Source organism: Callorhinus ursinus, unplaced genomic scaffold (genome assembly GCF_003265705.2).
Source record: "Callorhinus ursinus isolate GAN/ISIS: 27379988/994484 unplaced genomic scaffold, GSC_fseal_2.0 scaffold82, whole genome shotgun sequence".
Lineage (NCBI taxonomy): Eukaryota > Metazoa > Chordata > Mammalia > Carnivora > Otariidae > Callorhinus > Callorhinus ursinus.
The window spans coordinates 1,321,526-1,344,897 of record NW_027397144.1 but is presented as its reverse complement, the minus strand read 5'-3'; the positions used below and the strand labels follow the sequence as shown (position 1 = coordinate 1,344,897).

The 23,372-nt window shown below is 48.1% G+C and overlaps 1 protein-coding gene across 8 annotated transcripts in view; it reads right to left on the bottom strand.

Annotated features, from left to right (window-relative positions):
- The window catches only part of SMARCA4 (SWI/SNF related BAF chromatin remodeling complex subunit ATPase 4), an 88,446-nt gene that overhangs the window by 47,897 nt on the left and 17,177 nt on the right, over positions 1-23,372 (bottom strand). For 6 of the 8 annotated variants that reach the window (XM_025863361.2, XM_073887683.1, XM_025863364.2 and 3 more), the window contains 12 exons: positions 22,884-23,133; positions 20,969-21,101; positions 19,708-20,112; positions 19,266-19,364; positions 18,060-18,318; positions 15,779-15,905; positions 15,070-15,243; positions 13,531-13,704; positions 12,181-12,348; positions 12,016-12,066; positions 6,825-6,955; positions 6,633-6,690 (listed from right to left, as the gene is read on the bottom strand). In XM_025863361.2, coding sequence (XP_025719146.1) covers positions 6,633-6,690; positions 6,825-6,955; positions 12,016-12,066; positions 12,181-12,348; positions 13,531-13,704; positions 15,070-15,243; positions 15,779-15,905; positions 18,060-18,318; positions 19,266-19,364; positions 19,708-20,112; positions 20,969-21,101; positions 22,884-23,105 — 2,001 coding nt within the window. In that variant the 5' untranslated portion in view covers positions 23,106-23,133. Of the gene's footprint in view, positions 1-6,632; positions 6,691-6,824; positions 6,956-12,015; positions 12,067-12,180; positions 12,349-13,530; positions 13,705-15,069; positions 15,244-15,778; positions 15,906-18,059; positions 18,319-19,265; positions 19,365-19,707; positions 20,113-20,968; positions 21,102-22,883; positions 23,137-23,372 lie in introns of all 8 variants that reach the window. The other 2 variants (XM_073887684.1, XM_073887681.1) reach the window with 2 other exon arrangements.

Below are 23,372 nucleotides of genomic sequence, written 5' to 3'. Positions count from 1 at the left end.
TGAGGTGTATTTAGGGAAAAAGTAAATGAATCCTCTCTGTTCCCAGATGTTGAACTTAGCATATAATCTTTGAAGCAACTATTATTATAAATATGTTCAAAGAACCAAAGGAAACTATCTTTAAGCACAATAAATCAACAAATACAGAATCTTGATAGAAGGCAGCAATGATAAACTTCCCAAATTTGATGAAAAGCAAGAAACTACCCAGCCAAGCTGAACAAACACTAAGGAGAATAAATACAGAGAGTTCACAATCTGCTAAAAAAAAGCCAAAGCCAACAAAATCCAGAAAGCAAGAAAGAGAAAAATGAATCATCAAGTACAGAGGGTCATCAATACAATTAGTGGCTAAATTATCATTTGAGATGGAGACCATAAAGTAGTGGAATAACACATTCACAAGGAAAAAGGCTGTCACCAAAGAAATCTGTGTCCGACTAAACTATCCTTCCAAAGGCACAGCTACAGAAATACAATCGCAGATTTACCAAGGCTGAGAGAATTTGTTGCTAACAGATAGTAACTCAAACACTAATAGCATTAGAAATGGCAACTACATGGATCAATATAAAAGACTCTATAAATTCATTTTCTCTTACTTGTCCTCTACTGACTTATTTAGACCAAACTGTTAAGATGACATGAGGTTGAATCAGAAGCCCGCTTTGTAGAGTTTATAGCATATATAGGTACAATATCTAGGTGTGTGTATAAATATATATATATGTAATATATGTGTATGTATATATACAACACAAAGGAAAGGTAGCAAATAGATCTAGAGTAAAGCATGATTTCTATATTTTCCCAGAATGGAGTTAATATTAATCTGAAGTATACTGTATACTACACTAGTATATACATAGTATAGTATACTGTATACTACACTAGTATATACTAGTATAGTATACTGTATACTACATACTATATATATACTGTATACTATAAATTAAAATGCGTATTGTAATCCTCACAGCAACTACAAAGCAAACAACTAAAAAGCTATAGTAACAATTAAAACTTACAGAATAAAATGGTATAGGAAAAATACTTAACACAGAAGCAGCAAAAAAGGAACAGAGGAAGAAAAAAAGACATGACACAAAAGAAATAGTCAAATGGCAAATGTAAACAAAGTCATATCGATAATTACATTAAATGTGAAGAGTCTAAAATGCAATCAAAAGGCAGGCACTGTCATACTAGATGATTTTTCTTAAGATTTTATTTATTTGAGAGAGAGACAGTAAGAGAGAGAACACAAGAGGGGGTAGGGTCAGAGAGAGAAGCAGACTCCCTGCAGAGCAGGGAGCCCAATGCGGCACTTGATCCCGGCAGTCCGGGATCATGACCTGAGCCGAAGGCAGTTGCTTAACCAACTGAGCCACCCAGGCGCCCTGTCATAGTAGATTTAAAAAGCAAGATCTAGCTATCTGCTCTTTCAGATTCAAATGAACAAATAGGTTTGAAGTAAAAAAATGGAAAAATATATACCATGCAAAGAAACTGTAGCTGTAAGAAAGCTGGAGGGACTACATGAACACCGGACAAAACAGACTTTAAAACAAAAATTACTAGGGGCACCTGGGTGGCTCAGACAGTTAAGCGTCTGCTTTCGGCTCAGGTCATGATCCTGGGGTCCTGGGATCAAGCCCCGCATTAGGTTCCCTGCTCGGCAGGGAGTCTGCTTCTCCTTCTCCCTCTGCCTGCCGCTCTGCCTGCTTGTGCTCTCTGTCAAATAAATAAATAAAATCTTTAAAAAAAATTATTAGAGACAAAAACAGATGGTTTTTTTTTTAAAGATTTATTTATTTATTTTTTGAGAGAGTGAGAATGAGAGAGAGAGAGAGAGAGAGAGAGAGAGTACATGAGAAGGGGGAGGGTTAGAGGGAGAAGCAGGCTCCTCGCTGAGCAGGGAGCCCGATGCGGGACTTGATCCTGGGACTCCAGGACCATGACCTGAGCCGAAGGCAGTCACTTAACCAACTGAGCCACCCAGGCGCCCAAAAACAGATGTTTAATAATGATAAAATATCAAATACATCAGTAAAATATAACAACTAAAATATATGTATCAACAGAACATTAAAATACATGAAGCAAAATCTGAGAGAATTTAAAGGAGAAATAGACAATTCAACAAAAATAGCTGGGAGATTTTACTACTTTCTTCTCAACAGAACTGAACAAAATTAGAAAGGATACACAAGACCTGAACAACACTATCCACCAACTCAACTATTATATACAGAACACTACACCCGAAGAATGCAGAACATGTGAACATGAAACATTCCCCATGATCCTGAGCCAGAAAATGAGTCTTGATAAATTAAAAAGAATGAAAATCATACAAAGTAATCTCATACCATGAGAAAATTAAATTAGAAACCAAAAACAGAAAAAAATCCAGGGAATTCTCAAATGCTTAAAATTTAACAAACTTTATATATATTTTTTTAAAGATTTTATTTATTTATTTAATAGAGAGAGAGAGACACAGCGAGAGAGGGAACACAAGCAGGGGGAGTGGGAGAGGGAGAAGCAGGCTTCCCGTGGAGCAGGGAGCCTGATGCGGGGCTCGATCCCAGGACCCTGGGATCAGGACCTGAGCCGAAGGCAGATGGTCCACAACTGAGCCACCCAGGCGCCCCAAAATTTAACAAACTTTAAATTTTTTTTTAAAGATTTTTTTTTTATTTATTCATGAGAGACAGAGAGAGAGAGAGAGAGAGGGGGGCAGAGGGAGAAGCAGGCTCCCAAGGAGCAGGGAGCCCGATGCAGGACTCGATCCCAGGATGCTGGGATCATGACCTGAGCCGCAGGCAGACGCTTAACCATCTGAGCCACCCAGGCGCCCTAACAAACTTTAAATGACCTTATGGTCAAAAAAAAACCAACCCCCAAACACAAGGAATATTAGAAAATATTTTGAACTGAATGAAAATAGAACAACTCAAAATTTACAGGCACAGGGTGCTGGGTGGCTCAGTCAGGTAGGCATCTGACTCTTGATTTTGGCTCAGGTCATGATCTCAGGGTCCTGAGATCGAGCCCGGGCTCCCAGTATGATCCTGTATGTAACAAGCCTAAAGAATCTACAAAAACCAAAACCCAAACTATCCAGAACAAATAGCATGAGTTCAGCAAGTTCATATATACATACAAGACCAATGTTTTTCAAAACTAATACAAGAAGTTGTATTTTCATGTAACCACAATAAAGTATCCAAAAATACAACTAAGTAATCAATTCTAGGGGCGCCTGGGTGGCTCAGATAAGGTTAAGTGTCTGCCTTTGACTCAGGTCACGATCTCCAGGTCCTGGGATTGAGCCCCAAGTTGGGGCCCAAGTCTGCTTCTCCCTCTCCCTCCGCCTGTCTCTCCCCTGCTTGTACTCTGTCTCTCTCTCTCAAATGAATTAGTAAAATCTTAAAAAAAAAAAAAAAAGCGGGCGCCTGGGTGGCTCAGTTGGTTAAGCAACTGCCTTCGGCTCGGGTCATGATCCTGGAGTCCCGGGATCGAGTCCCGCATCGGGCTCCCTGCTCAGCAGGGAGTCTGCTTCTCCCTCTGACCCTCTTCCCTCTCATGCTCCCTCTCATGCTCTCTCTCATGCTCTCTCTCAAATAAATAAATAAAATCTTAAAAAAAAAAAAGCAATCAATTCTATTCATAATAGCATCAAAAGAAATATTTAAAAATAAATTTAGCAAGGGGCGCCTGGATGGCTCAGTCACTAAGCGTCTGCCTTCGGCTCGGGTCATGATCCCAGGGTGCTGGGATCAAGCCCCGCATCAGGTTCCCTGCTCAGCGGGAGGCCTGCTTCTCCCTCTCCCACTCCCCCTGCTTGTGTTCCCTCTCTCACTGTGTCTCTCTCTGTCAAATAAATAAATATTTTTAAAAAATAAATTTAGCAAATAAAGTATAAAAACTATACACGGAAAACCACAAAACACTTCTAAGAGAAATCAATGATGATAAAAATAAACGGAGAGTCGTTGCATGAGTATAAATTAGAAGACTAAATATTGTTCAGGTGTGATTCTCCCCAAATCAATCTATAGATTAAATGCAAATCTAATAAAAATTCTAGCAAGCATTTTTGTATTAAATGATGAGCTGATCCTACAATTTACATAGGAACACAAAGGATCTAGAATAGACAATGAAAGCCACAAAACTGGAGGAGTAACACTAATTTCAAAACTTATTATAAATTACAATCAAGATAAAAGTGGTTGTGGCACAAAGACAGACATGAAGATTAACAGAACAGAAATGAGACACAGAAACAAACTTTTACATTTATGGTCAACTGATTTCCTACAAAAGTGTCAAGACTATCTGAAGGAGGAAAGAGTAGCCTTTTCATCAAATGGTGCTGGATAAAGTAGATATCCATACGCAAAAAAAATCTTACACCTGTACGTCAGACCACAGCAATCAATTCAACTATGACCTTTAACGTAAGAGCTTCAATTACAAAACTTCTAGAAGAAAACACAGAAGAAAAATCTAAGTGACTTCAAAGAGTTCTTAGACGTAACTCCAAAAGCACAAAGCATGAACAAAAAATTTGATAAAACTATATTTCATTAAAATTTAAAAATTTTGCATTTCAAAAACACCACTGAGGGAAAAAACAAAAGGCCAAGTGACTAGGAAAAAATACTGCAAGTTATGTATTTGATCAGGGACATGTTCCAAGAATATATAAAGAATTCTTACAATGCAGTGATGAGATGACAAACAACCTAATTCATAAGAGGCAAAAAATCTGAATAGGCATTTACCAAAGAAAATATATGAATGGTGCATAAACATAGGAAAAAATGTTCAACATTATCTAGTTACCAGGAAAATGCAAACTAAAGCCACAATGAGATAGTGCTATACACCCACTAGGATGGATATAATCAAAAGGACAGATAACACCAAGTATGGACAAGGATATGGAGAATCTGGAACCCGTGAAATGGTACAACCACTTTAGAAAACAGTTTGGCAGTTTCTTAAAAAGGCAAACATAAACTTAGCATATGACCCAGCAATTCCACTCCTAGGTATCTACCCAAGAGAAATGAAAACATATGTCTACACAAAGACACGTATGGGAATGTTTGCAGCAACATTACTCGTAACAGCAAAAAACGGAAACACCACAAATGCTCATCAATTGGTGAATGGATAAAAAAGCGTGTTACACCATACAATGGAATAGGACTCAGGAATAAATTGGAATGATCTCTCGATTCGCAAACAACATGGATGAACATCAACAACACACTATCTGAAAGAAGCCAGATACAAAATACTATATGTTATAGGACTCCATTTATAGGAAATCTCCAGAAAAGGCGAATCTACAAAGACAGAAAGCAGATACTGGTTTCCTGGAGCTAGAGGAAGGAGTCAGAACAAACTGTAAACCAGCAGGAGGGAGAATTCGGGATTACAGAACATTATAAAATTTGTGTGATAATGATTACACAAGTCTATAAATTCACTAAAAATCACCGAATTATACACTTCCTATGCGTGCATTTCATGGTATTTAAATTATACCTCTACAGAGCTATTAAGAAATTACAACAAAATTTTACTAGAGAATCATTACAATCAATGTTAAAGGAACCTGAACAGGTGGCCCTAAAACGACCCCACTGGATATAAAAACTCGACACATCATTTAAAAAAATGTCACAGGCCGATGGGATGGAAGGACTCAACTGCATGCCAGTTCACTTAGTACTCCTCAGAGGGGGAACAAGGTAGAGCTCTGCCCCATGGCCTACACCAAATAAAATTCCAGATGACCTGGAGTAGTAATAAGGAGGAAAGTAAAATCAGGACAGACCAAAAGAAAGATTATAGGTGAACACCATACCTACTTCAGGTGGGGGAAAATACACGAGGAGCACTTAAAAACTCAGTTAAAACCCACTTACAACTGATCAGAAACGGGAAAATGATGCAAAGTGTTCATAAAAGAAATCAAAATGGGTAGTTAATACTTGACAGTCTCATCCCAAGTGAAGGGGGGTGACAGAGAACAACCATCTGCATGCTAAGGATTGAGACACGGCCTTCAGAGACTGCTCCCCGAGTGATCCTACCCCAGAAGGCACTCAAGAACGGAGAGAAGAGAGGAACGTGGTTCTTCAGTACAGCTTTGTCAACCAAGGAAATAGCACCATAACGTGGCATAGTTAAATAATTTAGAAAGTTTACACAACAAATGCAATTATTTGTTTCCAAAGAATAGATTATAATGGGCAAACGTGTACATGATCTAATGATCACAACTTCACATTGATCTTTCTGGAGAGGAGAGCTGCGAATTTTGAGCACTTGAAAGTTGGCTAGGAGAGCTGAGGATGGTCAGTTTTAAATTCTATTTAATTTGATTAATTTAAGACTGAAGAGTCACATGTGGCTAGAGGCTTCCGTATTGGACAGTGCAGCTCTAAAGCACAGGACTGGGGGCCTCAGCTGCCCCGTACCTGTCTCCTACCCCATACAACACCCACCCAGAGCATGAGAGGATCTCGGTGCAAAAGGGTGATGAGGGCCCAAGACGTGGAAGTTACTACACCAAGAGCCACGGCTGCCAGGAAATGGACTCTTACCTCTTCCTCTTCTTCTGAGCCACTTTCTTCACTATCAGATCTTGGAGCTACTTCATATCTAGAAAAAATATAAGTGTTTTAATACACACTTCACCAGAACCCACAGGATTCACTTTAATGAACTGGCCTGCTTCTAAATGAAAGCAAAAATCACCCCCAGCTGCCAGAGCCCTTGGAATGAGGCCAACTCACCCCGGGTTCATCTCAAGCCAGGCCTCTAGCTGCCCTGCTTTGGGGGCATCGGTGCCCGTGAGGATCTTCCCGCTTTCCACATGGATCACTTTCACCGGCAGGTCACTCATTTGGCTAGTCTCATCCAGAGGCTGAAAAAAAATCACATGTGTAACTTGAGGCTCTGTGGTTTCCATACCTCAGGCTTCTGCCAACTACGGCCACCTTGGGAAGTGCTCTCCCAACTCCATGCCCAGAAAATGGCACAAAACGTGGCCAGTGGTTGTGAAAACGGGTTAATGACATTAAAAAAAAAAGTCTTAATGACATATTAATAATCAAGTAATAATATACGATCCATTAACGATAACTGTTTCTTCAAGGTATTTCATTTTCAAATGAAATACAGCTCCAACTTCACAAGAGCAAAGTGGGGACCCTTCCCCGATCCCATTAAGACGGTTTCTCTCTATATGTGTCTACCAGTATGTTTCTCATGCGGCCTTGTAGATCTACTCCATGTGTGAGAAACAAGGACTGCGCTCTCCCCGTTTATACACAAATGACTATATTATTCACATTCTTATGGCCCTTGTTTTTTTTCCCCCATTGATACTACATTTGTAGACTTCCTCAGAGGTCCTCATTCTTTTCTATGAAACAGCTAACTAGAATATCTGAAAAGCAAAACAACTAATTTCCTCTTAGCATATATGGAATTCCTCAATTTCTCATTTTGAGATGCCAACGTTGGAAGAACATTTCCCCCTCCATTAGCGCCCACAAATTTCCTAGAGAAAACCTCCAGGATGAGGATGAAGTTCTTGGTTTAAAACTCTGCTTGCACCTTCCAGGAACTTCTACCAGCCCTGTGTCCCCTAAGGTGCCACACTCACCGTCAACATGGCCCATACAGTAGAGATCAGTTCCCATGCAACCAGACCACCTCACCCTCAAAGCTGCCCACCATGGAAGGTGATGGCAACCACCTGCCGTATGAGCAGGCTCGGCAGACGGCCTCCATGGGCCCCCATCAGTGACTTTCACCCCCAAGTGCTCCCTGGGAGTGGCTAACAGTGCTGATGCTTGGACTTTACCCCACCCCCAAATTCTGATTCAACTGCTCTGGGGCTTTTTGAAAAGCTCCCAGGCAATTCAGAGGTGCCAAGGCTGAGAAGCGCTGGCTGAGATCAAGCACAATTCACAGCCAACACAGAGTGATGCTTCTGTTGCTCAACAGGAGAAGCGGCCAGTGATTTACCCAACAGAATTCCCTGAACTGCACTTTCCCACCATAGGACTTTTCCCTTGAATGCCCCAAGTGGCCTTACAAAGGCTTTCTACTGTAGCAAAACACCAGCCCACATTCTTAAAAATTCAACATAACATTTAAAATAAAATCTCATGGGGCGCCTGGCTGGCTCAGTCGGCAGAGCATACGACTCTCAATCTCAGGGTTATGAGTTCAAGTCCCACACTGGGCATGGAGCCCACTTAAAAGATAAATAAATAAGTAACAGAATAAAATAAAATCTCATGAAATAAATACCTATTTGAGTTAATCACTAGTCATTCGCTTTGGAAATCTGGCCTCCAGGAAAAAGTGTGCATCTGCTATGGGCTGAATTGTGTCCCCCCCAAATTCAAATGCTGAAGCCCCAATGTGGCTACATGTGGAGATGGGGTCTTGGGGGGGGTAATGAGGGTTAGTTGAGGTCACAAGGGTGGGGTCCTCGGGATGGGATAGTGCCCCTGTTAAAAGACAGCAAAGTTTGCTGTCTCTCCCGTCATATGGGGACACAGCAAGAAGGCAGCCATCCACAATCCAGGAAGAGAGCCCTCACCAGAAACTGACCTTGCTGCACTTTGATCTTGGATTTACAGCTTCTATAACTGTGAGAACATACTTTTTTTGTTATTGAAGCCACCTCAGCCATGGTGTTTTGTTATGGCAGGCCACGCCAACTGGGGAAGAGCACGAAAAGGTAATGGACAAGGAGGCTCATGACAACAACGTGTGCAATAGGAGAAAGGGAACAGGGCAACAGCCTCCAGGAAGGGAGGGGCACGTGGTGGTGCATCAGAGCTGAGCAGTGCAGGATCTTCATCTCAGCTACAGATGTGAAGCAATCTAAATATCCGTCTGCATGCTGAATGAGATCCCAACACATGACACCCTAAAATTAAAATGGAATTAATGGCCTGATTTGGAAAGTGGCCCAAGATATTCTCCTGAATGGCAAGAGTCTAGCTGTGTCTAGATCACCCCAAAAGGCCTTAAAACAAACAAAAAGGACATAGGGAAAATGATTCCTGGATGCATGTTCAACATGCATGTCGTGAGAGAGCAGGTCCTGTGGGGGCTTTTGCTTTTCATCATACTGTTTAAATATTTTCTGCAAGAAATACTATATTTCAGTGACACTGAAAGAATAAGGTAAGTGTATGTGAGCTAATGTGGGAAGATGTCAGAGATACAATGAGAGGCTGGAAAAAGAAAACCATCTGGTGGAACATACACAGAAAAGGCCCCAGAGCAAATGGTTACTCAGTTTTCCTCCGGGAGGTGGGAGTGAGGAGGGGGTGGGGGAGGTGGGAAAGGAAACACCACTTATTTACACCTCCCCCTTTTATACATCTTTCCTCCAAATGAGTGTATTGAGTGAGAACGGCGGCTTTCAGGAGGCAGGTAGGGATGTGGTAGGGAAAAAACGGGTGTGGAGACAGCAAGCCCTGAGTGGGCCACTTTGTATGCTTCTGACTTTCAGAACCAGACTAGTGAAATTTCACACGTTAAATACATAAATGAAAGGGGTGCCTGGGTGGCTCAGTCAGTTAAGCTCTGCTTCGGCTCAGGTCATGATCCCAGAGTCCTGGGATTGAGCCCCACATCTGGCTCCCTGCTCAGTGGGGAGCCTGCTTCTCCCTCTGTCCCCTGGCTTGTGCGCTCTCTCTCTCTCATTATTTCAAATAAGTAAAATCTTTTAAAAAAATTAATAAAATAAATACATAAAAATGATGAGTAAATAAATAAAACCAACAAGGACAGGGGAAACCGCACTAATGGGGGCATAAGGGAGAACTAACCCAAGTAACTTTTAAATGTAATATTTGGAGCACATTAGTTTCAGGCTGAATAACTCCAAATACCAACTAAACTCTCTGAGGAGGCCTGTTTTCCACAGGAGTACGAGTTAACAATTCTCAATGCATTTCCTAGAATGTATTTTCTAGGATCGGGTAAATAAGAAAATATACCATGGCTAATGGGACCCAAGTTTCAAGCTGTTATAATAAGGAAAGAGAGAAGAATAGAAATAGCCATATGGTATTAGATTAGATGCAAAGATGTCCATGTGAATGTAAGATTTTGAACGTACAGAATAGCAATGAAGATACGCATGCACACATACACCTATTCCCTAGATCTGTTTGCCAAGAGGGCCTAGAAGCAATGATACCCCATATCAACAATTGCATCTAAAGAGATCGTGGTGGCCATCTGTCTGGCTCAGTGAGTAGAGCATGCGATTCTTGATCTCGGAGTTGTGAGTTAAAGCCCCACGCTGGGTGTAGAACGTGCTTACGTACCTACTTTGCTTATGGAATAGAGGGTCAAAGACAGAGAGAAAGAGTGATCTTGGGTTTCTAAATACTGGTTGGGAAAGCAGAAGATGAGCTTGGGCTATCTCAGTGTGCAAGGAAGTAAGGAAGCCCTCAAAGGACGCATGGGCCAAGTGGAAGGGGCCCTTACTGGCCCAAACTGGAATAATTTGAACATCAAAATAATGACCATAAAGGATTAAACTAAATGAGAATCCTGTGAGTTGGTACCAGGGGTTGGCAAACTGCACCATGGGCCAGAGAGGAAAGAAGAGAGAAAGCTTTTCCTTCCTGTAGAAAGTCATCTAAAAAATGCAGAAGAAATCATGGGGGAGGGGAGGCTCAGGGTGAAGGGCGGGGGGATCACCATTTTGTAACCATGATGGCAAAAACTGATACAGGCAAAGACCAATTAAACAGATGAAGAAACCAGTGGGTGGAAGTAAGAGGAGGTAAAATACGTTTAAAGAGCCTTGTGCATCTCTCCACAAGGTACTTAATAATTACAAAAGGAAAAAACAGTAACTTTTCATCAGAGATGCCTTGGCATACCCCGTGGGATCATGGTCAACATCACCAGGGACTGAAGCCATCTACACCATGTGCTCCCGATGTGAGGCAGAGAGAGGAACACAGCGTCACTCTGGAGTCTTCCTGCCAAGAACACATAACCTGAATCTAACCACAAGGAACTGGCAAGTCAAACCCAAACAAAAGGCCTCTGTGGGAAATACCTGGCTTGTGCTCTTCAGAAATACCAAGGTCAGAAAAGGCTCAGGCGAAGCGAGGAGCTGTTCAGGATCAAAGGCCTAGAAGGACTGCCCCTCAACGCAATGCATGGCCTCAGGAGTTGCCATGAAGGACCCCAGAGGGACCACTGTCCAAACCTTAATAAGCACCGTGGGCGAGATCACGGTATTATCGCAGCCATGCTCGTTTCTGCTCATTAATCACTGTACAGTGATGGAAAAACGACCTTGTTTCTAGGAAACACGCTGAAATATACAGAGGTAAAGGCTCGCCATGTCTGCATCTAACTCTCAGATGGTTTAGGGAAAAATGTGTGGGAAAACGGAGAACCCAGGTGAGGAAGGGGTCGGAATTCTCTGTCCTGTAATTATGTCAGAGTGAAACTAACGAAATAATGGCATGTACAAAAAAAGAAGTCTGGAAGGGAACACACCAGGAGCTGACAATGTACCCTCTTGGGAATGGGACTGAGGAAGGGATGGGATGTGGCAGGGGACATGTGTGGATTCTGCCCATCGTCATAGATAGCTCTGGTGATTTATTTATTTATTTTTTTTAAAAATATTTTATTTATTTATTTGACATAGAGAGACAGAGTGAGCACAAGCAGGGGGAGTGGCAGGCAGAGGCAGAGGGAGAAGCAGACTCCCCACAGAGAAGGGGGAGCCCGATGTGGGACTCGATCCCGGGACTCCGGGACCATGACCTGAGCCGAAGGCAGTCGCTTAACCGACTGAGCCACCCAGGCGCCCGATAGCTCTGGTGATTTAAAAAGAAAAACAAATTTAATGGATGAAATAGATCTAAGCTTTCAGGGCTGGGGTGGCATTTCCACGAAAAGAAACTCCTGATCCCTTACCTCGCCATCAGGTCCGATTGCAGGCGTCTGTCCCTCTGCATTTTCTGCCTTCTGGAGATAAAGAGAGACATGGTCACTCACTGACCGGGGAGGCCCAGGCACACGTGCCAAGACGGCTGCTCCAGTCCCACCCAGGCGCAGGCACATGGCCAGGTCCCAGCGCACCTTCTTTTTCTTTTTCTTCTTTTTCTCCTTGGCGACCTGGGCAGCCTTGTGCTGCCGCACCAGCTCCGTGAGATTAGCCACGTACTCATCTGTCTGCTGCAAGAGGTAGGCCAAGCGCTTGTCCTTCTTCTGGTCGATGAGCTTGCGGTACCCCTCCTCATCTTCAGCCTGCAGAAAGGTGAGGTTATGGTGCTTGCTTGCAAGAGACACACGTGCTCGTCCCTTAGTGCCCAAGGCCGGTAATCCAGAGTCAAGAAGCCCACTGGGGGTTGTTGTTAAGCAGCAACCAGACCCTCACCACGGGAGTGCTCAGCTGACGCCAGAACTGTGCTGTACGTACGCCCTTCACACAGCTATCGACTCCCCCTTCAGCATTTCCTCAACCCCTACCCAAGGAAGACCCTGAGGGGGCCTGCTGGACAGACATACTTTTGCCAGAAGTCATTTGAAAAGGCCAACAGCAAGTCCTGGCCCCTCTGTCCACAAACGCACCCCAAATCCAAACACTTCTCTCTGGTCCAGGCCAGATTACTCTCACAGACCCATGTAACAAGCACCTCCTGGCTTTCTAATAATCCATCAGATCATGTCGACCCAGCTTACAGCCTCCTGAGGCTCCCCCTTTAGAATTAAATCTAAAGCCTTCCTTGTGGCCTACAAGGCCCCACATGACTGCCCTAGGGACTCTGACCTCACTCGTGCCCTCATCATGCTATTCTAGGGGCCTCTTGCTGTGCCTCGCACTTGGCTTTCTGCCACCTCAGGTGCTCGCCCTTGGTTCCTCTATCCCTGGAAGGCACTTCATCCAGGGAGTCATGCCCACTCTTCCCATAACACCCCATCAATCCCCACTCCCTCATCCTGCTTCCTTCTCTTCAGGGTACTTCACACCACCCAAAACAGTCTCGTTTCTTCGGCCCGGGCATCTGTCTCTCTCGGGCCAGCAGGAGCGGCCGGGAGGGTAGGGACTGCGTGCTTCTCCTTACTACTGGGGCTGCGTGCATACGGCAGTGCCTGTCAGTATCTGCCCAACTAGAGAATCACCCTGAATAGCCAGGCACAAAGGGTGGGGACAGACTCTCCCAACCTACAGTGCGTGCCCCCTCCGTTTTCTGGAGAGACCACAGAGCAGTCAGCTAACCAGCCTAAGGTGTCCCGATCACTGACAGAATGAACAGGCCAGGTCTTTTGGACTCCCAAACCCAAGCTCTTTCTCTGTCCCACCTCTAACTCTGAGCAGTACTCCGCTTCGGTGTAACGCAAGGCAATCAGGATCCCTGGTGCCTGCCACACCCAAAGCACCCACGAGGGAACAGGAAGAGACACAGCATCACGAAGGCAGAATTTTACCATGAGTCTCCGCATCCTCTCTTTCTCAATTCTTTCATTTTCCTTCTTCTGTTCCCTCTCCGTGTTGGCATGGTAGGTGGCCACCGCCTTCGTGAGCTTCTGGATTTTGCCTGTGACCGACCTGTGATATTCTTTGAAATCCTTGGCATGCTGCAGAATGCTATTGAGGTATTCCTGCAGGGACATACACAAAAGAGAGGACTGGCGACTCCCCAGGAGTTGCTGTAACATTGCCGCAAAGCAGACAAAACTTTAAAGGGAGCTTGTTTAAAACCAAGAGGATGTAATCAAAATGGTGCGACGACACTGTCTGCCCCTGAGGTTCGGCGTTCTCTGTGCAAGGAAAGCCCCACGCCAGGGACTGTGGTAAGAGGGGCCCTCCCTCAAGGGTAACAGGCAGGGCCAGCCGCCTTGCCCAAACAATCTGGTACTGAACACTAACCACCCCGAAAGACCCTCACCCTCCAAATGAGTCATTCCACTGCGAGGAATTCCCTTTAAGGAAAACAGCAGATATTGGCCAAGACAATTCAAGTTCAAGAACGTCTCTTCTAGCATGATTTCTAACATTGCAAGGTTGAGAACAGGCTACATGTGCCCCAGCAGGGAAACGGTTACGTAAATTACTGGATGCTAAGGCAGAGAAGGAATACAACGTAAACGTTAAAAATCATGCTTCCCCAATACTTAAAAACAAGTCAATGGGTGCATATGGCTGTTTAAAGGAAGCTATTTAACTTTTGGATACTCTGTGCATACAGAAAACCAATCTGAAGGCTATATCCCAAAATGCTACCAGTGGTTAACGCTGAGTGGTGACTTTTTAAATTTTAAACTACACCAGTACTACGTATAGACTAGAGAAAAGCTTTAGAAAACGTAAATGAGCAAACAAACCAAAACATCCCCATAACCGACTCCAGCAGAGATGCAGTCCTCCTGACTGATCTTGTAAAAGCTAAGTCAGATCACGCCCTCCTCTGCTCAGGACCCTTCATGGCTCCCACCTCACTCAGGGCAAAGGCCCAAGTTGTCTCCTCAGCCCAGATGCTCTGCCCATCACACCTCTCTGTCCTCGCCTCATCCCACTCTCTCCCTTGCTCACTCCACTCTAGCCACACTGGGATCCCTGCTGGTCACAGAACACATGGCACATTCCAGCCCCAGGGCCTTTGCGCTTCCCCTCAATCTGCAAAGCTCCTTGCCCACATGTCTTTGTGGCTCCCTCCCTCAGATCCCGCCTTCCCAGAGAACTCCCCCAACCATGCTGTGTCAACAGCCCCCCGTCCCTCTCCACTCCTGCTTTCCATCTCTTCATACCCTATCACCGCCCAACATGGCATATGTGATTATGGCCCGTTCTCCTACTGCCATTTGGCTTTGTCCACTACCATATTCTCGGTGCTAGAATACTGTTGTGATGAACAGAAGAGACAGACAGCCAGCATGCTTAGAAACAAACCAAACGAGACTCGACAGCGTGCAAGCTCCTGCAGCCCAGGCACGCAGGCTGAGCCTCGCAGCAGGGCGGGGACGCACCTGGTGCTTCTGCCGGCGCTTGCGCTCCTGCTCGATCTTCTGCTGCTTCTCCAGCTTCTCGGTGATGCGGGCCTCACGGAGGGACTGCCGCTTGCTGCGCTTGTAGGCCTTGGCGTTGAGGGCCGTCTCGAGGGCCGTGTCCCTCCTCATGCACACCACCACTTCCTGTCGTAGCTTGAGGAAGGAAGAAATGATGGGCACAACGTTGTCAGACCCACACATAATTACCTATCTCAAGACTGCTGCTCCTTCCAGAGGGATCCGTTCTAAATGCTGTCTGGTGGGTGCCCACAGACAGCGTGAGCATGGGTCAGAAGATGACTGCTTCTGGACACCCAGCAGAAGGTTCTCTCAAACCTGCAGGTCTCCAGCTCTGTCTCCCATCAACCACACATAAAATATTCCTTATGGGTCATTCAAAAGTATAGCACCCTCAAAAATAGGCCCACTTAAGTCTCCTGTTTTAAGCTGGCAACTACAGCCTTAGGAAAGACCCACAACTATTCATCCCAAGAACAGCTAACGTCCCACCACTGTGCAGGACATGGACAGGAGAGGACAGCTAGCCAATGAGGATGCGAGGTCACTGCTGCTTTTAATGATCAGGACACATTTAGTAACTGCCTGGCAAGTAGCTCTTTGAATCTAAGCATCAACGTTGGCAGAAGAGGCTCTTTTCCTCAAGCAACGGGCCTGTGCCTGTGCCCACCTGCCTCTGGAAGTTCAGCAGCCTGAGCGCTTTGAGCTCAATGGTCGCTTTGGTTCGCAAATCCCCGGCCAGGGACCCGGGAAGGTTTTCAAGTTCCTGAATTCGGTGTGCGATTCGAGCCTGCAGCCTGGGTGGCAAAGACAGAAGAAAGGAGAGATGATGAGAGCTCTTGTATATTCACAGGAGCCCACCTGTTCCCCTTCTTTAAAGGTGGAGCCTCAGAAGAATCCATCCCTCAAGGAAGGCAGATCCTGGTCAGGAGATGGGAAATGGCTCAGAAAAGGAAGCCAGCCAAAACACAGAACACAGAAAGAGCGGGGCAGGCACGACAAACCTGAACCTGAGAGGGCACAGCTGCCTTGTGACCTTTCAGCAGCGACAGCTGGCTGTGGAGTTAGGTGGACCAGTGTCTCCACCCCAGCCCAGGGACAACCCCGCAGAGCAACCCTACAGGCTTGGTCTAAGGTTCAAATGAGATAATCCCCCTTCTTAACGTTTCACACCATATTTATGAAACACCTACTGTGTGCCAGGGACTGATCCAGATGTTTGGCCTTAGCACTAAACAAGACTAAACAAGATTAATTTGTTATTCTCAGAGCTCACAGGCTTATCAACAAGACAGGCCATAAAGGAGTTAAAAAATTAAATATCTACACTAATTCCAGAAAGTACCAAGTACTCTGAGAAGGAGGCTGGAAGTGAGGAGGGTAAGCAGGGCCTCTATGAGCAGGTGACCTCAGCAATTAGGCCTAAATCAGCCAAGGAGTCATGTGCAGCCTGTGCAAAGCCCCGGGAGTAGAAATGAGTCTCACTTGTTCCACAGAAAAAGAGGAACAGGAAGAGTGGCCTAGGCAAGGACAGAGCCTTGGGCAGGGGCTAAACAAAAAGGTGCTCACTGGATGGGCAGTGGGATACCAGTGGCAGGTTTGAACCTGGGGAACAGATCCAATGGAAGTTAATTATAAAAAGAGACCTCAAACTGCTATGTGGGGAAACAGACTGCACAAGTGAGGGGGGAGAGCAGGGAGGCCAGCAACGTGGTGTAGACCAGGTGTCCACAGTGTGGAAAAGGCCACTAGTTCCTGGGATTGGGGAGAGGAGCTGAGATGAGGACGTGGGAGACGAGGGAGGGTGAGCAACTGTGAAGGGGAGGCAGGGCCTGGCCCGATGAGCTGCTGTCAGGTGCATGGGGAGAGAAATGGGAGGGAAATGTGGGGGACGCGAGGACATGTGAAAGGCCATTTTAAGCTATCTAAACGGAGCTGGAGGAGCGGCGCCTGGGTACAGGAGTTGGAGCTCCAGAGCACATCACAGCTGGTGAGGCACTTTGGAGACTGTTATTAGACAAAGAGTTACTGATACATCCAGGGATTATGGTGAACAAAGCACAGCCCCTCCCGCACGGGGCTTATGTTTACCAAGGGAGGCCAGCCCTGAACAAGTTGTCAATGCAATGGGAAACAGGGGAGGGCAAGGTGCTCCGGGGGCGAACCTGAGGTGTCCCAACCACGTGGAATAGAGTGATACGGGCGCACTGTGCACCCACTATCTCCCCCAGCGCCTGGCACCCAGAAGGCCTTGGCAAAACAGCCAGCAACTAGTGATGTTTGAGAGGGCCCACCACAAAGCTCTGATAGGTTGCTTTTTGAGTGCTGATGAACTGAAAGTTAGGAGAAAAAAGCACTTCCATTCCAATATCTATCTGTACAACCTCTACGGAGGACAGTTTTGCAGAATCCAGGAAACTTCCCTGCCTAGGTCCCCTGTACACAAGCCATGGCACTTTTAGGGATTTACTCTGACACATGTGCACATGTGGGAAAAGAGAGAAATGCAAGTGTGTTGACTACAACATTGTTTTAACAAAAGATTAGGGAAAAAAAAAAAGATTAGAAACAACTTGACATCCCTTCCGCCAGAGTCCTGGCTAAATCAATGACAGTAAAAAGCCAATGGATAGAATACTACGCAACCAAAAAAAAAAGAAAAGCTCATTTGGTACAAATAGAGGATGATCTGACTCTGCTCTCACTGGAGGAACCATGTGCACATCATGAAACACTTGGGCACCTCATGGCTACTTGTATTTGTCTGCCTATACACACACAGGATTTCTATGGAAGGATACATAGCAACACAGAGAACTAGGCAACTGGTGACAGATTTCTGGTCACATACCCCACCAGCCTTCAGAACTGTGAGTCAAACCGACACGTGTCAGGGCTGACTGGGGCTGGGGACAGCAACCCCAAGTGGCCCCAGGCAGCAGCGCCCTCACCTGTACTCCCGCTCCTGCAGGATCTCCACAGGGTCCAGGCCCCGCGGCTTCTGGATGGGGGTGATACGGCTCTGCTTCTGGTGCAATGGCACCATGGGGGCAGGCTGGGCAGGCTGCCCCGGCGACTGCGTCTGGGGCGGCATCACCGGGGAGGCAGCGGGTGGGACGGCGGGGGGTGCAGGTGAGGGGCGGCCCGTTGGCTGTGGGGGGATCAGCTTCTGAGGTGTGCTCGTGGGGGCAGCAGCATTCGCCATGGGTCCTGGGTCAGGGTGGGGGAAGATGAGTCAGGCAGAAGGGGCACACAGCTTTGAGTTCTGGCTCAATTCTGGGGGTAAATGAAAAGCCTGCTGGGTGCTCACGGCCCTGGGGGACAAACTCATCCCCAAGCCTGACGAGGCCTGCGCAGGCCGCCATGCTGCCTCTCACTCGGGGGTCCCTCGGGGGTCCCCCTCCCTCCTGCCTCCTCCAGACCTCAGCAGACATGTCCCCTCCCGAAGCCACCCCTGCCTAAACGCCGCTCCCGGGTTTGGTCCTGCTGTGTGCGGCCTCACGGGACCAGCAGTTTCCGACTTTCATCTGGTGCCCAAGGAATCTTACTTAAGTGATGAGCTCTCCTGTGCCCATCACTAAACCTCGGGCTCCGAGGGGACAAGGAATGAGTCCGTTTTGTCCATATGTCACCGCAAGAGGGGACCCTCCAACACCCCCGATGACCACGTCTTGCACAGAACACAGAGGCCACACAGTCAGCAGAAGCGGAGCCCTGAGCCACCTGGTCGCCCTGCCTGCCTCCCACAGTACTGGGGGCCGGGGGGGTGGTGTTCTCAGGAGGGAAGGGGGTCACACACAGCCTCTGGGCTCAGAGGCACCCCGTCCTGAAGGACGGGATCTGTGGCTGTGGGAGCGCCTCTCCACAGCTCTCACTTGAGTCATCCAGGGGGCTCATTCACTAGGATCCTCCTTTCCTTGGTGAGGAGACCCCATGATTACCACGACCCACAGGACAAGGTGGGGCAGGAATCATGCAGTGCAACAACCTAAGCCCCTGTGACCTGACCAGGGACAGGTAAGACCCAAAGAAGGCTGAAGGAACGGAGGACTTGTCCTTGGCCCCCTCTCTGAGCAGACTCCTCTCAGGGGCGGCATGGCGCAAGCTTGTGATAGGAGCCAGGGAAGAGGCATGTCACCAAGACAGAGGGGACTTACCTTCAGGCCAAGGCTTGGGAGGCCCTCCGGGAGGCTGACCTGGCATCCCAGGAGGCACGCCAGAGGGTCCTGGGGGGGGCATGTTGGGCCCTCCCATACCTACACATATGGAGAAACAAACAAGACAATAAATGGCATCCTGTGTTTATGCCTGCATCCATCCCCATGGGCAGGCCTGGCTCCAGGGGACACACCCAACAACAAGCCCCTCAGTGTGGGCAAGGCGGCGGGGGGTGCAGCTGGAGAAACAACATTGAGCACGAAAGCAGCTCTGCTGCCTGAGCACCCCGAGTGCTGCCGACACCATGTGGTCTCCGGCAGGGGCGGGGTGGGGGGTGCCCAAGGGTAGCAGAGCCCAGGTCTGCTGACATCACTGCCCACCTTCTGGTAGTTTGCTCTGAGTCCCCTCCCTACCCCGAGCGCTGGGGAGAGCGGGCCTTACCGTGAGGCCTGCTATAATTTGGAGGTGCTGGTCCCGGACCCGGGCCAGGGCCAGGGCCAGGGCCGGGGCCAGGTCCCGTTGCAGACACAGAGGGTGGAGGTAGTGTTGGCATCTGCTGCTGCATCCCGGGCATTGGCCGCTTCCCCTGCACCGCCATCTGCAGGTGGTCAGGGAGGGGCTGCCCCCTGGCCAGCATCTTGTATGCCATGATCTGGGCTCTGAGCTGATGCAGCTGGTTCTGGTTAAATGGAGTCGGGCCCCGGTTCTGCTGGCCCAAAGCTTGGGGATCAGCACCATCCAGGGGGGCCCCTCCTGGCCCAGAGGACATCTGTGGGCCTGAGGACGGGCCACTGGCTGGAACTGGACTGGAGGCATGCTCAGAGCCGCCCAGAGGAGAAGGGTAACCTGTGAAGCAATGTGGGATCCAAGTGGTCACTCGGCAACACACATCCTATGATTTCTAAGGCAAAGACAGTAACCTTTCAACTGTGCTTACACCAGCTCCTACCCCGAGACAGGGGGCGGCCAATGACTTTAATCCCAGGATTCAAAGGAAAAGCACCCAGAGAGACGGCACACGCAGGCAGCCTGACCAGTGGCCAGCAGCACCGGTTTGGGTCGGCTCAGCTTTCAGCAAGTTGCTTGCTGATGGTCAATGCTGAGCTGTTACACAGATCCAGGCCTTCCTCGGGCCTGCCCTCCTGCCCTTCAACTTGGACAGACCATGCCCCTAACGTCCATTCAGTATAGAGCCCAGGGAGGAACTGAGCTTCCCACCCAGATGAAAGGAAGTCATCTACTCCATCATTCTACAACTGCCCTGTTCAGAAAAACTACATGGAAGGCTTGTTAAAGCAGAGCCCAACCACCCCAAGATTCTGTCTCAGCAGTCTGAAGCGGGGCCCCAGGAATCTGCATTTCTAGTACATTCCTGGATGCATTGAGAGCTGCTGGCCCGAGAAGCCCAACCTGCTCAGCCCCTGTCTAAACTCAGGGCTGCATATGGATGCATCCTACTAGGGTTTCCTCTCTGGAGGCTGCTCTAAGACAAGCCGGCCCAAAACGGGGCACCAGCCAAGTGCAAGCTCAACAGCCCTCTGTGGCAGAGTATGCCACAGGGCTGAACTGTCCTGGGTCTACCCTGAATCTGCCTGTGGGACACCGGGAAACCCAACTAGGAAAATGACCTCAGGACACCCAGGGTAGGTTTTGGGGTGGGGGGAACAACAAGCACAAGGAAAGAAGAGTGATACAACAGTACCTTGGGAGTGCTGGTCCATGGGGCTTGGCGGCGGCCCCATCCCTGCGTGGGCCCCCGACCGCATCCCCATTCCCTTCATCTGGCTGTAGCGGGGGTCATCCGACATGCCCTTCTCATGCATGGACTCCATTGGCTACAAGAGGGGACAATGACAAGGCAAGCTCAACAAGAAGGAACAGGAAGAGGCAGCATGCAAAGTGCACCCGAGAGTTCATTGCCACTAAAAATGTTCACCCAAGGTCGCCCCAGTATGTACTGAATCACCAATGTGACCAAGCAGCTGAGGTCCAAGCCATGGTCCTGACACCAACTAAAGTGTCAAGCAGATGCAGAAAGCAATGTTACTCGGCGGTGGGCAACCACCTAGGAGCCTAGAGGTCTGGAAGTGAAGGGGCAGACGAATCAGGGCGCCAGGAGACAGTTTCAGATGGCCAAAATACCATGCAGAAAACACATGAGCTCCTGGAGAGGAGCTGTTTTGGCTGGGAAACCAAGCTCCCCATTAATCGTCACAAGGAGACCTGGTGACCACCAATCTTTGGATCAGAAACCCTCTTCCTTGGGAGACTGTAAGTCAGAAGGACAGACAGAAATTTCTGCCTGTAAGTATGATTACACTATGTTCGGTGTCCTCACTGATCTGAGACTGGCCTCCAGCCTACTAGTTGGGAGGAAAGTGTCTGTGGCATGGTTCTGTCCCTCCTAAGAGGCACATCAGAACTCTGCAGAATGATGACACCTATTTTCCCTCCAAAGGCTTAGCACTAAGTACTTCCCCAACTGGAATGGATGGTAAAGGACATTTTTCGGCACCCTGCTAGGCCCTGAATGGCATGAATATCCTGGTCTCTGGGAACTCAGTCTCATGGGTGGCCCAGCAAAGTCAATTACAGCTCAGTGTGTGCCATGAGAGAAGAGAAGAGGAGAGGGTGCTTGGCGGGGACCACAGGAGCGGCTTCAAATGCAGGAAAAGGGGGGGCCCTCGGGAAGCTGACGTCTCTGCAGGCGAGGGGTGTCCCACTACCATGGCCCCTGGCCCCTGGGCTCCTAACACAGTGCAGGACAAACAGCTGGTGTCTAGCAGATGTGTGGTGTATGTGCAAGCAATTCCAAGAGGAAGAAACAAAATGAGCAGAGAGGGAAAGAGGCTGTGCGCTGGAGAACCCAGATTCAATGGGGGGTGGGGGTGGGCAGGGGGGCAGTCAGGTCACCAACAGCTTCCCAAGAAGGAAGCAACAAGATACTGTTGACAGAAATGTGCGGGAGATGCGGAAGACAAGAAGGGCCAGAGGGATGAGCAGGCTCCACCAATGACTCGGTAAGTGACCATCTCTCCGAGAGATGTGTAAAATGGGCACAATAACCACCTACACCCGATGGGCAGGGGGAGATTTAAGTGGCATGGGTACAAACACATGGATAGCCTGGGGAGGGAGGCTAGAGGGGTCAGCAGAGACCCCCCTTCTACGAGGATCTCTCGTGGTCTCTGAGACTTGAACATGTCACTTCTTCCTTTAGACACTGATACAGATAGGAAGCTGTTCCTTGTTTTCCCCAGCCACCAGCCAGGAACGCAGTGAGAAAGGAAAACTATTTGTGTTAAGAGGTTTTTTTTCCTCACTTCACTGGCAAAAGCATCTCTGATCAGTTCCAGAAGTCAGGACAGTGAGTGCGTGGCAACCAAGTGCAGGAAATCATGTGACATAAGCCACCTTTTAGGGATCTGGACATTTATTCATTAACAAAAGGCAACTCTGGAGCAGTGTGACTACATCTCCCATGTGGAATGATGGGTACGGGAGACACAAGGCAGGAAGGCTCCTGGCTCAGGGCAGAAGCCAAGATGCACTGTCCATCCTCCCACCTCCGATCGCGTGGACCCAGCCAATCAGGGCACTGGGTGCAGGCTCCCTACCTTGTGCATCTGGTGCATGTTGTCCTGAGGGTATCCTCCAGGTCCCTGGGTTGGGATGGGGTGTCCTGCTGAGGGAGGCCCCGGACTGGGCCCCATCATGCTGTGGGCAGAGCCTGGTGAGGGACCCGGGCTAGGGCCCAACATGGCTCCAGGGGAGGGGCCGGGGCCTGGGGAAGGGCCCGGCCGAGGAGTTCCGCCCAGCGGTGGGTCTGGAGTGGACATCGTCACAGGAGCCGCACACAGTGGTCTCCTGCTAGAAAGAAGTCCTGGTCAGGCTCGGGCTCAGGGCCATCAGCAGGCCGAGGCGGCAAGGGAGGACCACAGGGAGTACTATGAGAAGCACCCATTTGACAGGGAGCTGGCGCCTCTGACATGCAACTCCCCAACCCTGATACCCAGACCTTTCTCCTCCATTCTTGTCACAGCGGAGAATACATCAGGCATATAAAATCAAATCAAAGTCACCTGAGCAAGGGATGGGACTCAGGA